The sequence below is a fragment of the Calypte anna genome, chromosome 1, assembly GCF_003957555.1.
Source record: "Calypte anna isolate BGI_N300 chromosome 1, bCalAnn1_v1.p, whole genome shotgun sequence".
NCBI lineage: Eukaryota > Metazoa > Chordata > Aves > Apodiformes > Trochilidae > Calypte > Calypte anna.
In genome coordinates, this window is record NC_044244.1 from 66,042,939 (window position 1) to 66,059,528 (window position 16,590).

The 16,590-nt window shown below is 36.3% G+C and overlaps 1 protein-coding gene across 1 annotated transcript in view; it reads right to left on the reverse strand.

Moving 5' to 3' along the window:
- Positions 1-1,028: 1,028 nt before the first annotated feature.
- Positions 1,029-16,590, reverse strand: part of MYRFL (myelin regulatory factor like) — a 42,758-nt gene continuing 27,196 nt past the window's right edge. Inside the window, exons 14-25 of the mRNA XM_030464774.1 lie at positions 15,305-15,468; positions 14,196-14,259; positions 12,951-13,036; positions 12,127-12,198; positions 11,950-12,007; positions 11,701-11,846; positions 6,670-6,740; positions 5,804-5,891; positions 5,462-5,536; positions 3,348-3,456; positions 1,223-1,297; positions 1,029-1,115 (exon numbers count right to left, since the gene is read on the reverse strand). Of these exons, the coding sequence (XP_030320634.1) occupies positions 1,029-1,115; positions 1,223-1,297; positions 3,348-3,456; positions 5,462-5,536; positions 5,804-5,891; positions 6,670-6,740; positions 11,701-11,846; positions 11,950-12,007; positions 12,127-12,198; positions 12,951-13,036; positions 14,196-14,259; positions 15,305-15,468 (1,095 nt within the window). The remainder of the gene's footprint in view (positions 1,116-1,222; positions 1,298-3,347; positions 3,457-5,461; positions 5,537-5,803; positions 5,892-6,669; positions 6,741-11,700; positions 11,847-11,949; positions 12,008-12,126; positions 12,199-12,950; positions 13,037-14,195; positions 14,260-15,304; positions 15,469-16,590) is intronic.

Here is a 16,590-nt window from a genome sequence, read left to right on the forward strand (position 1 = left end):
AGACTGTGGCCAGCTCTTTTTTAGAGATTAATTTTGTTTCCTACTGTTTCCCTTTCACAGCTAAATAAAGAATTTCATTTAGAGTAAGACTATTCAAGTGTAACTTTTATATTATAAATTTTTACTAGCCTATAATCTCTTCATTATATTTACTTTCTCTTCTCTAAACAAAATGAATCATTGTTTTAAACAGACCCCACAACACTGTTTATACTGGACTTGGTCATTACATCTGTTTTCCTTATGTCTGAGCAACCAGAGTGGAATTTCATTCAAATGGCTTTACCCTAAAAATGCATTTCATAAATATAAACAGAATGATGTCTCCCACATGTGTGTATCCATATGCATCTTCAAAAGCTGTGCAGGCAAGACATAGTTCTTCTCAAATAATTCTGTTCTTTCATCACACTGGCAAAAAGCACAAATACAAAACCAAAACCAAAAACAAACCCACCACACCTGAACTTTGGAGTAAATAGTTCACTCCTGCCATACAGTTTGGCAAAAAAACAAAACCAAAAAAACCCCCACTCACATGACTTAATTTAGAGGCCATTTGCACAGTGCTGTTTTTCTGTCAAAGTTTTGTTTAGTTTTGTTAGCACAAATAGATTCTTATATAAAGGGCAGCAGATATTAAGAGGAAGTATATGCAGGTCACTTGACTACAAAGACCATGTTATTATCTTATCATCATCTGAGTACTGGAGTGCACTGCAGTTCAGCAGAGCTCCTTCTCATTTGTTCCTGTCTGCTGCAGTGCAGACATATACTTCATTATGGTCAATGGGTTTATTTATTTGCACATCATATACTCCATTGCCTCACGTCCTTTTAGAAACAGTTCCTGGAAATGCAGAGCTGCAGTTGGTTTTATCCCTTTTTTTAATTTAAAAGTGAAACAAGCAAGAAAATGCCACACAGCAAGGCAAGGGGTTTAAAAAATATCCAGGGCCATTGGCAAGTCTCTTTCACATCAAGTGCTTCCTTGTTTTTCCCCAAAGAAAAGAACAATCAGCAACATTTTAGTTGCACTGTCGATAAAAATAGAAGTAGTAATCAGTAAAAAACATTCCAGCAAAATAAGGATCTGTCAAGCAGCCAGCAAAACCCTGCAGAAGAAAAAAAAAAAAAAAGGAAAAAAGGAAATTAATATATGATCTCCTCTCATTTCAAATGCTATTTATCTTTTGCTGTGTTGCCATTTAAAGAGGCTCACCGGTGCAGCTACACGGAACGAGTAGGCACTGTCGTACAGTTTAGCTACAGGGAGAGTCCAAACATGCTGATGTCCCTAGATGATAAATGAGAGAGAGAGAGGCTTAGATAACCTCATTTCGCATTAAATTGGAGAGGCTCAGGAAACCTTTCGTTGACAAATGCAGCGCAGAGTAATTATGACAAGACTTGATAGCTACAGTCAATGTATTTAAAGAGAAAGCACTGACTCCAAGCCCTGCCCATGTGGGTTTGCCCTGATCAGCTCTGCGAAGGCACTGGCAGACATCTGCCTCCCAGCACAACTCAGCTGCCTCTGAAGAACAGAATTTCCTCTCTGGTTTTCCAAGCAACCCCACAATAATTAGGGACTGCTCCTCATGTGCCAGCTGGCCCGAGAGCTTTATGGTGTAAGAGTAGCAAATGGCAATTCTGCTGGTTTTGAAAGAGCAAGTTTTGTAGTCCTCAGAAGTTCCTCTCTATATTCTAAGTAAATATCTAAACATATGAGTAGTATCTTTACACACTATTTCAAAAACAGATGGAGACAAGATTTCATGCTATTTTTTATTGCAGTGTTCTGCCATGTATAAAGGAAAGAATATATTTTCTAACTGAAATGTCGATGCTAAATTGAATAAAATAAAATTAAATCCTCACCTATTATTGACCTAATGACCCACGGTAGCTTTTATTTCATTAGTTTTAAATGCCTCAACTCCTTCATCTTTTCTTCCTCCCTTCACTTTCTGACACATTCTGTTGGAGACAGTGTGCTCACATGATACAATTCATATGAGACTGCTGAATTCAAATTATTGCTGTTCACATGATACAATTCACATGAGACTGCTGAATTCAAATTATTGCTGTCCTGCCTTTTAGCAGGGAATAAGCCTTTCAGTACACAGGAAAATCCCTTTGAAAAAACACTCTCCAACCAGGCAGCATTCCTATTCTGAGTCAAACCTGAGTGCTCATTGCTGCTGGAGGCTACTTAGATTGTCTTTTAATGTGGATTTCAGGTTGACTTTGGAAATCTCCTTGACTGGTTCTGGCAGTATATGATATACATGCACTGAAAAACTCTCTGAGACTGACTAAATTTCAGTTCTGTTGGAATGATGGCAGACAGATGAAAACTTGAACAACTCTGATAGGTTTGAAACAGCAGTTGCAGAGAAGCCTGTAATTTTTTGTCACGACATTTGAAAAATTGATCAGAAAGTCAGCTTAAAAATGGCTGCATCCCAAATGCTCTAATTTAACAAAGAAAAAAAATTAAATTAAAATCAATTATGAATATATCAGGTATAGCATGAAAGATCAGAAATCAAAAAAGACTGAAATTACTTCAAATTTTATGGAGGTTTCTCCTACTATATGTTCAGAAATGCTACTATCCTTGCTTCTTCCTTTTCTACTGTTTTAGCCAGAATAAACATTTCTAAGGACTGTAGACAAATCAAAGCCTCAAGAGTCTTATATTTCCAGAGAATTTGAAGGGAATTTAGGGTCTTCATCAATGTAGTGGAGTTGATCTGAAGTCTGCAAGATCAGGTCCCTGAATATTTTTTACTGGGAAAAGATAACAAGTTTCAATGCTTTTATTCCCACTGAGACAATCCAGAGACTGACATGAAATCAACTCTTGCTTTTACAATGAAGATCTTTCCCTAGAAAGATTTACTGGTAATGTTCACAGACAAATTACAGGGAATACTACCATTGTTTTGAGCGAATTAAAGACTTGAAAACTGGAATTAATTAACCATTAGACAATAACAAAACCAGTAAAGTTTGGAGGACTCCATCTCCTAAGGCTTTGGGTGAAAAGTGCTCCCATTTCTAAAGAATCTCTGGAGATTTAATGAGTTACAGTGATCAGTTAGGCCGCAGTAGACTCAGAAATGTCCCTGTGGAGAGTTAGAGACTTATAAAATTGAGCATAAAGTTGACTCCTGCAAAAGCTTGCATCTCGATATGGTCATGCCAAAGAGAGGTATGACCGGCAGACTCAAAGTGCCATTTGGATTTCTACTGCCTTAATCAAGATAAGAATTTTGCAGCCATTGATTTTATAAAAAGGATCCCCACAAGCCAAAGGATTGCTGCAAAAATCTTACCTGTGTGGTTTCTAGGAAATCCTTCCTACTGTTTTGGCTTGAAGAATAATGGGAGCAATAATTTCCAAATGTGACTTTGCAGAGAAATACAATTAATGGTTCCGTGGTGCTTCAAGAAAGAGAGAAAAATAAGAACCTACCCCACTGCTCTTATATAGAAGAATCATATATAGATAAATACAATATATGCATGGGGAAAAATCAAAATAATTGAATTGTGGAAAAATAAAGCTGAGGAAGAGCTTATTTCACTTAGTGATAGGAAGAAGATAAGCTTAAGCCACCAGCTTCTTATCTGGTCTCACTCACTCCCACAGATGGAGGATATTTTGTACTTGGAAAACTGTATGAGCTTTAAAATTGCTGAGATAAATCCAGAAAGGTACACTAAACTTGCTCAAGCCTTAGGCACAGTCATACCAGAAGCTATCACATCTGACTTTTTATATAAATTAATGGTCATGACATGCATAAATTGCACAGGTTACATCATGAAAAGGCATAATGAAAGTGTACCAGAGGGTACTTGGACATCTAAACGCAACACCAATGTTATGGAAGATAAGGTCATAATAAGCCTCAAAACAGGGACCTGTATAAATAATTCACAATTCTCATTGTACACATGCAAATGTATAATCAAAAAGAAGTAAAAACATCCCACATTTTGACTGAGAAAGCAGCAGTAAACTGAATTTCATTCAGAAGTCTTCAGCAGCAAGGACCCCATGGTCTTCTCCATACTATCTCTATTTTACCAGATGGATATTTTGAGAAGAGCATAAACAAAACCACTTTGAAGATTCAAAGGAACTCAGATATGGCAATGGCTAGCAGGAAAAATGAAAGCAGAAGGTGGGGAAAAGATGGCAAAAATATTTATAGTTTATGCTGTGGGGAACAAAAAGTCCCTCCCAGCAAAATGTGCTTTCACAGCATTACCAAGGTGTTATTACACAAAACATCAGTTTTAAAGCATGTTCACATATGGCAGATATTCTGTCACAGATGAGTTGTCAGTAGTGTGTGTTGGTTTCATTTGATTTTATTCAGCAGGCATAAAGGTTTATCAAATTTTTAAAGTTTTTACAGTGTCTTTCAGTATTTGGACACAGTAAACCAAGGAATTTTTGGCTTTATTATATATTTGAATTATATTAATATTATTATCTATAATTATATTATAGGTAATTATTATTATATTTTGTTATATGTGTTTTGATTTTGTTAACTTTGCAGTTTTGTTTAGTGAAAGTATATAGAAAAAGTACAATCTGAAAATCCACCATGTCCCAAACCAAAACCATACATTCAGCAATTGCTTCAGTGGAATCCTGATGCATATATTTAAAAGACATATTTTCAGTTGCTGTAGGAAACATTCAGGCACTTAAGGAGTACTGTTATATATATCTCCTCTTATCTGAAAAAGGTGGATGTTTACAAGGATAATATTCAAGATGTGGACCTAAATACCATGTATAACTTCAGAGCCTTTTCTTAGAGAATTATGAAGTATCATCAGGCAGGGTGTTGGGCAGCTGTTCTGGCTATTGCTGCTTCTCAGAGAACAACCCCACAAGAAAGGATTTTAGTACTTCTGGGAGGATACAATAGAACTAGATTTTCATTCAAGGAGAAAAACACATGCTGAGAGGAGTAAGGCTGCTGCATACCCTTCTGTAAGTAATAATTTTATCTACTACGAGACTTTCTTGCACAAGAATCCCCTTTTACAGGGCTTGGCAAAACAGACCAAAAAATGTTCCTAGTAATATTTCTCTAGACCATAAACCTCAAATCAATGCGCCAAAGGCCTATATATATATATATATGTCTGCATAAATGATTATTAAACCAAACCTTAAGACTGCTGTATTTTAATGTCTGCATCGATCAGTGAAATAATTGTCATTGTGCTAAGGCAGTATTGGGCTTATGCTACTGCAAAGAATCTACCCAAAAATCTACACTAAGGGTTTAGTTATGCATAGATTTTTCCCATTCATCTGAATAAGGACAGCTTGGTGTCAAAACAGAAACCAAGATTTACTATTTTTTTAAAAAATCAACCACTCTCTTGTTGTGTATGTATTACATTTAACTGTACTTACTTTATTTCCAGTGTGATTTCTACATCCATGGGTGTATATTTGTTGACAGGAATAACATAGCTGTAATTTCCAGACCTAAAAAAAGGTGGCATTAATCCACACAGGATTTTGAGGTGAATAGTATTTTTTAGAAAACATGGAAATTACATTTAAATTTAATTTTAAAAAATAATACAAAAAAACAAAAAAAACCACCAAAACAAACCCAAACAAACCTAAAAGGAGAAAAAAAATCCCTTAAAACAGAGGAAATAACCATAAGGAGGAGTCAGCCAAGTTGCCATCCCACACTAATGTTATTCCATTCCACCATAATAAAGCACAATAGAACAATGTACCCACCTGCACTGCAGATTTTTACTACAATAGCGACTGTCAATCTTTTGCTGAGTTTCCAAAATCTGTATGGAACTGATTGTTGTATCAATCCCTAAAAATATTAGGAACAATGTTTTCTTCTTGATTATCTCAGAAATATTAGATAAGAGCATAACAAAATTGCAGTTAACACAGTATCATGTACTCCCTTGCTTGACATTACAGGAGCTGCCACGGGTCTAAATTAGTGCTCAGGGAACATTTCAGTACTTTGATCTTAAGTGAAATGTGGCAATAGGAACATTAGCAATACACAGTATTAGCAGGATACTATATTGATATATTTTGAACACTCACATCCTGAACCTGTAGGAATTTTACAGTCTGAGGAAGGGGAATATATAATAAAAACTCTAAAAAAGATCGTAGCACTTGACATTTTTTATCCCTTAGATTAGCTGGAACAAACACCAAACACTTCCTTTATGCAGTATCGTGTGTTTTCTGCACATAAATACCACACTCATATGCTTAAGCATTTTGCTGTATAATAGTTAGCAGGGCTGAGCATCTTACAGGATATTAGCCCCTGTAAAGGAAAATGTCACTTGTAATTTTATAGCATCTGAAGCCAAGTCTAAGAATTCTCTAGAGAGGGCAGATGGAGGGTCTATGAAAATCTTATGAAAATGTAAAAATAAATTGCAATGACAAGAAAATTATAGTGAATCACAGGTATTTAATAGCTTCCTAAGTGCTCATTCTCTATAATGACCAGTTATAAATGAAACACCTGTAAATACCAGCAGTAGAATTACAAGCCTACAGATAGTTTTTCAAAGTTACACAATTAACATTTCAACATTTCTTTTTTTAAATAAGGGACTTACAGTCATTCCCAAGATTAGGTCTTCCATTAGGTTTTTTTACTGGATCTTGTTCAGATAACACATTACTTTTGCTTCCTGTGAAAGAATGTATGGACAAGTATCCCAGGTTAGCCTTGTACAGTTGTAAACAGCAAAATAAAGCAGAAAATATTTTGTTAATTATCACTTGGATAAAGGAATGCATAGCCATCAAGAGAAACCTTTAATATAGCAGCTCTGTTCAGAAGAAGATATGCTGTCATGGTTCAGGCCCAGATGATACCAACCAGGACTCCATTGCTCACCCCATATGCCCACAGTGGTACTGGGAGGAGAAAATTCACCTTAAGGGTTGTTAATCAAGACAAGGATAGGAAGGTTTGCATTGCCCAATTACAATAACCAGCAAAAATGAGACAGGTTCAACTTAGGAAGAAAACCCACTGATTTAGTATACAAGGAGAGAGAGAAAACATGGCCAGATCTTAATAACTTCACCTCCCAGCCCTCCCTTCTTACCAGGCACAGGTAACTTCACTCCCATTCCCCCTCAGCAGCACAGGGGGATGGGGGTTTAGGGTCAGTTCCCCACATGGTGCTTCTGCTGCTGTCTCCTCCAGAGGGGGAGGACTCCTCACAGCTTTCCCCAGCTCCAACACCGGATCCCTCTCCCAAAAGAGTCTTTCGGGAACCCCAGGGACATGAGTCCCTCCCACAGGTGCAGTCCCTCAGGCACAGACTGCTCCCACCTGGGCTGCACACAGAGTTATGGCTGCTTGACATATACACAGTCAAAAGAAGCTTGTAGATAACAAGAAACAACCTTTTGAAATTCTACAGGATGCCTAAAACATTTCAAAAAGCAGCCTAGTAGAAAAAACCCCCCACAGAATAACACCAACTGTTGCCAAAGCGAAAGTCAACAAAAAAGTCAAAGGCACTTCATCTTACCTCTGATCAAAAAGCTAAATCTTTCTTATTAGTGAGAAAATAAATAAATCAGCATCTGCCAAACAAATGTAAGCCAGGGGAATAACTCTGCTGTTTGAATGTGAGATGCAAGGCACAGAGGACTGACCCAGGTGAGGCTCAGTATGGTAGAGACGATGAGTCACAGAATTAAAGAAACTAATACACAGCACTAACAACACGATCAACATGTTCACTGATGTGACATCTGTAATTTCAAACATTGGGCTAGCCTGGGAAATATAAGCTGATGATTATGTTTTTAAACTTTATTCACTTTCATAATATTTCTCTAGAAAAGTGAACTTCAAAAGATCCTTTAAGAATCATCAAATTGTACAACGTGGGGAGACAAAAGGCCCCTCAACCCCATAGGAAATGGTTTAAAGCTATTCCTCTGCTTTTACACTAATTGCCACCCAACAATCTGTTATCAATCAACTGGCATTGATAAATGTTCATCTTGCCTATAGTAACATGCTTCATCAGATACCACTTAATCTGAGAGAAATTGGAATCATGTATTTCTAGAATACAATACTAGAAGAATACTTCATTACCACATTCTCCAAAGGAAACATTCTGATTCCAAAATAACTGTTTAGAACACAAGTCACTGCTTCATTCTATAAAAAACTATTTTACAAGAGAAAGGATCAAAATGCATTCTTTCACCATGATTGAAATAAGACAGCTAGACTGACTTTACTGTTCTATCCTTCATTCCAGATTCCAGTTTTCATTTCAGTATTGGGAAACAGGAAAATTCAGACTTTTCTTATGCTATTAGGTGACTGACAGCATAGAAAAACATCAGCAACTTGAATCTAGGGACCCATATGCAACACAATACAAAATCACCTCTGGGATTTCCATCTTTTTTTGGGTTTTGTTTTGAATCTGTGATACTGCTGCCAGTTATTCCTTGAATCTCTTTTCTGTTTGCTTGCTTATACAGATCTGCCAGTTGTGCCAACTTAGGTGGTAACTGTGGCATTTAGTAGCTGTCTGCTGTCCCACCCCTGTACACTGGGATCTGCTGCCACACACCTAAAAAATGGCTACTGAACACATGCAATCATGTAGACATGTACAGTAGGTCTTGAGGCAGATCTAAAAAAGACCTATTCATTCTCTCATTCATCCTTTTAATTTACAAAGCAGTTGTCACGTCTTCCCTCCACTTTCTGCTGTTTTATTTTAATAATCTAGCTATATTAGCAACGCATGAAAGGTTGCCTGCCTTTTTTGCATTTTCATTAGCAGATAGCTATTCAGTAGGAAAACCTGTTAACAATAAAAGATTGCTCATTGAAAGAAAGACATTCTCCCCATAGGTACAATACTTCTGCTGTGCAAGTGTTGGCAGGAATATTTATTCCTCTGAATTACTAAACATTACTAAACTAAACATTACTAAAGTGATTCTTTGGCAGATGAGAGAAGAAAGCATTAAGTGAGTATCAGAAATTTGTATAAAAACTAGCAGGTTTGCTTCACTAAGATCTTAACTATTTAAACTGAGTAAGTAACCAATATAGAAAATTTTCACTTGTTTTTTTACTCCATAAAATTATTATTTCATTGTCCTTCAAGCTGATGCAATCCAAATGAAATGCAGAAATCAGGACCCTGAATTGAGAACACCAAGAACCACCAAAAGGCAGTGTAGCAGTCATCAAAAAATTGTGGCACATTTCCACTCTGTCACAACCAGTAATTCTGAGGGCTTTCTCAAAGGCTCATGTGGTGTGAAGACCCAATTAGATAACAAATACAAAATGTACCAGCACGACAACCATTATCTACAAATAAGAATCTGATAAACTTATCCAATAAATCTGATACTCTTTTTTTTCCCCTCAAGAACTTTCTGGTTTTAATTCACGTGAGTTGTAATATTCTATTAAGCAGCATGGAAAAAAAAATGCTGATGATTTCTTTCAGTGGTACCTTGCTATGGACCCACCAACCACCACCTGAAAAAAAAAAAAGGCACATGCATGAAGTTGCCCAAAATCCAGCAGGAGCCCTCACCAAGATTTTATTGTGAGAGGAGAGACACCAAAGAGAAATACCCTACAAGAAAGTATGGACAGCCTCTGGTTACCAGTGACATTTAACACAAAGGGGGGAGCAATGAGACCTAAAGGCATGGAAGCAGAAAACAGAAAGGGCCCAGATGCTGAAGGCTGTTCATGCTCCTCCTTCCACTGAAAGCAATAGGAGTTTAAAAGTCTAAATCCTTCAGAGAAACCAGTTTTAAAACAAAGAAAGAATGAGGGGAAAGGCCACACTAAGCTAGACTACATAAAGATTTGCCAGATTTTTAATGAATTTTCTTTTGTTTATGAATACTTTTGTTTCTAATTCATTGCTTTTAACAGCCTTCTCCTCAATATATCTGAGATGCAAGACATGAGGATCTACACTAGATGCACAGTAATAGCTTGTACCCATTGAGTTCAGGTACCACATGGTCGACCAATATAAGGTCTGTTATGTATGAACTCCTAAGTTAGCATTTAACTCAACTCCAATGTCAAATAGTTTTATCTTTCCATGAATCAGATTAATAAGCTGATTCTAAAGTAGCCACTGTTTATCTTGACTATTCCTCATATTTAACTCTTAACTTTTTGTTATGAAAACTATTTCCTTTTCATTTATCTTGGTTACAGCTGCATTAAGAAGCTTGTTGGTTTTCCTTCTGTTTGGATTTCATACTGACATTATTGCCTTCTGTCTGGGCATACATTCAGCTTCATTAAACCTGTGCAGATCTGAAATCTTTCAGTAGCTTGGGTACTGTGCTGATTTTTCACTCTTGAATCCACACTTAATGCTATTTGGAGCATAAGACCCTGAGAAGGTAATGCTTTGTGTTTATTCTTATCTTCTCTTTCCACCTAATATAAAAAGCAGCCAGCTGGGCATAAAAGATTTTCATATTTTATTTTCATTCACCTACAGTTCACTCATTTGCAAGTGAGATTAATGTCTTTTTAATTAAACAACACTCCTTCAGGCTTCAGAGCAATACAAATCACTTAGGTATGACCTCTTCCAAGTATGTATTGAGCTCTATCTTCCACAGGGCTTACTGCAGCACTTATCACAAGAATCACGGGGACCACTTACATGCATCTTGTCTGCAGACAACAGCACACTGCTGGATAAAGAACAGCCAGTGGCTGAATCCCATGGAAACACTTCATGTGGCAAGAGTAATAGCAGTAGGCAATGCCTGCCCTTTGGAGACTGAACTGCACTGGTCCCCAATTTCACCTCTATTTGTAGACTGCAGTTGGTACAAGAATTGTTCCCAAACCCAGGAAAGAAAGAGTATGAATGCTGGGTTTAGTAACACTAACATTTGTTTGTAGACATTGACAATATTATGGTCTGGGAAAGAGGTATACTTATGCACACTTTTATGTATAAAATCTTTCCAATAAGTATGATAAAAGTCATAAATAATCCACCTACTCATATATTACACAAGTAACATTTGGCAGACAATATCTGAAAGACAATACGTTCCAATAATTTATTTAATTGAGACCTGCCTTCAAATAACATTTCTCTACTTAAAATCCCTGCCTGAATCAGCAGAGTTTTAATTCTAATTTTTATGTTTTCTGGAAATAGAATTTCTATTTCTGGTCACATAAAAAGATGCAGTATCACCACACTGTGACACCATTAAGTGTTTTGGGTTTTTTCCATCCTGTTAACTCACCTTCCACTACCCACAGTAAACTCCAGGACAACTGTACCCTGAGGTTAATTAAAAGGATTAGAGACTTGATGGTTCACATGAAATAATTTACTATGAACGGTCAGGAAGAACACTGACACCTGACAAAATATCTTAGGACCCAGAACTCCTAAAGGTAATCAGGTCAGATTTTTCAAAAACAAGTTGACTGCAGTGGTGATTATCTATCATGATTTTTTAAATCCTGTGGGCTAGGCTCTTCTATAGGAAGCTAACTACCTTTAAAGATTTCTTGCCCTTTCCCTCATACTTTTAATATAGTCTTTACTCAAGTGGTCAATGATAGAAATTAATGTGTCAACTTACGTTCCTCCTTCACATTGTTTCTGTCATAACTTAGAGATCTGACTTTTTGTTGATGAATAGGACAACAATAGACCTTGTCACAAGGCAGAATGTCACAGAAATTCACTTCAGGGATCCTGATAGTGGGTTGTGTGCTTTCCCCCTGCAACGCTAAAAAAAAAGAAAAGACATAATTCTTAATATGTGTGTCTATTGGCATTTTATAACAGCACAGAAATTGAAAGCCTTTTAATGTTTATGCAGACCAGCAGAGATACAGTACCTGCTGTAGTGGTAGGGACTGAAATAGAACTTGAGGTACTGCTGATGAAGAAAAAGAAAAAGAATTCATTAAGAAGTGGAGATCAGAGTTGTGGACCGAAACAGATTGGTCCATGATCTACTACTGATTCTAATTCACTGATTCTCATTTATCTACTTGCCTGTAAATCAGATGGTTTTCAAAACGTCTGTCATGAACACTAAGTAAATATAAGGTCGATATTGTCAAAGCGCTGTAGAAAGAAAATTATTCTGTAGATTCACATGCATCAGCTTTGCAATATAATATGAAAAATATCTCAGGAGCACCCTGCCTAAATATGGTAATGTAAGCACTAACTATCTGATTACTTCACTTCTAGTGGGAAAAATTTTAACTGATTTTTACAGGTTTTAGGTTAAATACCTGTACAAAATTAAAATCACAAAATACAGCCAATTTTTTATTGTAAATACATTCACAACACCAGTTCAAAGTAGTAGTTTCACAGAGAGATTGTAAGCCACAGGTTTTTGGATTGGAAACAGAAAATGGCAGCCTCAGAAGTCCAGAGCACAGTTTCCTTTCCACATGTCAAGTGCCACTTTCAGAGTGACAGAACTGCCCACCATATTGGGAACAAAGCCCAGCTTTATTTCACAAAATAGAATTATTCTGTGCATTGGAAATTATACTTATTCATAAAATGACTGCATAAAACATGCAGTCCAACTCATGAGTCCAACTTTGGACCTGCAGAACAAGTCACTGAAATACATTCAAGGTGCACCATGCATTGTGACATGGACAGAGATTTGCCATGTGTGCAGCTCATGAGTATCTCATACTAAAATGATTTCAACTTTACAATATAACCAGGCATATTCACTGTTAATTTTCATAAAGTGTGTCCTTTGAGTAAGAAGGAAGAAGAAAAAAATTGCAATCTTCTTCCTAAGAAGAAAGGGGAAGGGAGAAATAAGTCAACTTGTTGATAATTGTTACCATAGTGCCATAATAGCAATCAAAGCTATTACAGTCACCCGAAAAATCTTGATGGAGCAAGACTCTTTCCTGTTTGACAAACAAACCTAGAAGAAAAAAAGGTTGGTTAATTTAAATGGCACTTAACTAAGCTACTACTAATAGATTAAGAAATACTACACTAGTCTGACTAGTTAACCATGTTTCTTTCAGAGGAACCATACAAGTCATCCTTATAAAAGGGTCAACATCTAAAGAGAAAAACTTAAGTAGTGAAAGGCTCTCTAAAACTGTGAGTGTGCAGCACACTGTTGATAATCTGAGGAAACAAACATTACACAGGGAGAAAGGATAGGTAAAAATAACAGCTCCTTCCCTTTTCTTGCTGTCCTTATTCATACACTTGAAGTATTTTAAAATCAAATTAAGAACTCAGTAAGCACTGTCCGGAGCTAAAAGATGAGCAGCTTTCAGTATATACTCAGACTGTGGTAAACCAGGTCTGGAATAAATACAGAAAAAAGGCAGTTTCTAAACAAGTAGGGTGATCTTTGGTGATGTTATATAAGTAGGATGATCTTTGATTGTTATTATGGAATAAAGAATAATTGACTTATCATATTCTCTTGCTTTTTGGCACTAGCAAAAGCAATATAGGCACTGGTTCATTTAAAGAACAAGACTTAGCAGGCTATGAAGACCATCTTGAAAAAGGTCAACAGATTTAATTCACTCAGTCCTCTGAAAAGGGGTCTCCTCTTTCTATACCAGGATAGAGGCAAGAGGAGATCATTCAGCAATAGCAATGATAGCAGTGATATCCTAACAAGGTCTAAGCTGTTAGCATTATCTTGTATCAAACAGAAGCAAACTGCAAACCACTAAGACATGTTCATCCATAGAAGAAAGATGAGGAAGAATTATCACTGTGCAGACTTCCAGACTGAAACAAGCATTTCTGTGTTATGCTGAACTGCACAATGTGAACACACCTACAGGCTCAACAATTGTCTCCTGTTGAGGTCTTCTCCTTCACACCATTATATAGCACGGTTCTACTCTCACACACATGGATAGGCAAGAAGAAAAGTGTCTCATATGTATTTTCTATCCCAGTACAGTTAGGTTTTAAATTCCTAATATGGCAGTAAATAATTCTGGGTAAAGCATTTGACTTTTTATTTAGAATCATGAAAGCTTTCACCAGTATTTCAACAGTTAAAAAACTTCACTACAGGCATATTTCAGATATTTAATTTTACTTACCTTGTTGGATTTTAGCAGGAGTGATTTTTTTGATGGCAAAAGACTAGTAGCTCGACTATACCTGCTATAAGACACAAGATCTTTTTAGCATTCAAATGCTCCAGCAACTAATGCATTGAAAAAAGAGATATTTTCAATAGGGTGTTAATGTCAATTGCTTTTGCAATTTTAACATCTAGAAAGAGAAAGTCAGAAGTGTCAACACATTACTTTTCAATAACAAAGTTATCCAGTTAACTCAATCAGGTGAATGCTTTTAAATGCTATATTTGATTTCAAAGAAAAGTTGGGAAGTGGTTTAGAAACAGGAAATGCTCATAACTTTTACTGAAGCACCAATGAAGATTCTTTCTTGCAGGAAAAAAAAAAAGAAAGAAAGAGAAAGAAAGAAAGAAGAAAGAAAAGAAAGAAAGAAAGAAAGAAAGAAAGAAAGAAAGAAAGAAAGAAAGAAAGAAAGAAAGAAAGAAAGAAAGAAAGAAAGAAAGAAAGAAAGAAAGAAAGAAAGAAAGAAAGAAAGAAAGAAAGAAAGAAAGAAAAGAAAGAAAGAAAGAAAGAAAGAAAGAAAGAAAGAAAGAAAGAAAGAAAGAAAGAAAGAAAGAAAGAAAGAAAGAAAGAAAGAAGAAAGAAAGAAAGAAAGAAAGAAAGAAGAAAGAAAGAAAGAAAGAAAGAAAGAAAGAAAGAAAGAAAGAAAGAAAGAAAGAAAGAAAGAAAGAAAGAAAGAAAGAAAGAAAGAAGAAAGAAAGAAAGAAAGAAAGAAAGAAAGAAAGAAAGAAAGAAAGAAAGAAAGAAAGAAAGAATGTTTCTGTTTGAAAAATGTTTCTGTTTGAAAAAAGAAAGAAAGAAAGAATGCTCCAGGCCTGTAACTGGACACAATCTACCTTTGCTGTATGCAAATGAAGCAATTACAAAAATGACCACAATTTAAGTGTTATTTCAAATATTAACTTTGTGAGTTAAAACATATGACAAATTCATAATTTTTTAAACAACCTAAATGCTGGAAATGAGCTGAACTCAGCTGCCAAGCAAAATTGATTTTAACTTCTACCACAGAGACCACTTTACCAATTTCTGTGACAAATATCAGAGAACAGTCCAGACAGAGATACCTGACTTTGCTCTCTTCACTACATGTTGACTTTAAACTGCTCATTCGTTTCAGCCTGGACAGTTTCCTGTTCCACTCTTCCAGTTCTTCTATTCTGACTTCAAGATTGTTGGTTAGTTTACAAAGCTGCTTTACAGCACCAATGTTCTCCATAAAAATCTGATCCTGAGAGGCAAAACAATAACAAAAATAGATACAATATATTCATCAGTCAGATGTAAGGAGAAGAATGAGTACAGAATTCACCTATGTAAAGATACATTGAATATTTGAAGTGCAAACACAAATTATGTCATTTTAAGTGGGATGCAGTTACGACTCTGAAACTCTTTTGCTAGATTTTAAAAGCTCTTTGTGTTCAATTTGCAATAAACTGAATGAGCACAAAGAAGTTGAAAAGAGAAGAAAGACTCTTGTCCCAAAATAGCAAATTTCCAGTTAATAAATAATTGAGACATTTCTTTAGAGTGTAGCAGAGCCTGGTTTAAATGTGCAATTCAACCAATTAATTTTACAGAGTTTGACAATGCCAGAAAGGTAACTGTCAAAGAGACAACCAAACAAGCCAATATCCTTTTCATCTGGAACTAAACTTGGAACAGGAAATAACAAAGTTCAAGGCTTCATCACCTGCCTAACTGTGAGAAAAGATATGGAACACTGTTCATTTACTACTCAAGGTATTCTGGAGTTGGGAGCTCTATATGTGTCTGTAGAGCAGATATTCTACCTGGGACACCAGATCTCCCAAAGCTCTCAATTCAATATACACCTTAAATTGCCTCCGTCTTCCAAATGGTCACAGACATTCACATGCTCTGCCACAGGTGTTAGGAGAAAGAGGAGAAAGCACATACTGCAGTGTAGCCATTTACATAAACAAATTAAACCAATGTCAAAGTGTTTGTGATCTCAGACCTAGCCAAGTGGTCAAGAAAAAGCTAAGAAGTAAATAAGTTCTAACAATTCATTCCTTCTTGAGCCACAGCTACCTCACCCTGCAGGGTGCAGCAGGCTTTCTCCTCTTGTTAGATCACATCCCTGGAGCACATCCTGGCAAGCACTGTCTGGAGAACCAACACAGATAGGAGAAAGGGAACACCGCAGCATCAGACAGCGATCACTGCTGCACTTAGGATTTTCTCTTGATACTTCAGCAGAGAGGTATTTCTACTGGATACATTAGTAGCAGTTTTCCATTAAAGCAAAAGCTCAATTAGACCAACTTAAGAATTTGCCAGAAAAAAACTGGCTACCTCAAAGAAGTTTTGTGGGGGCTTCAAAATG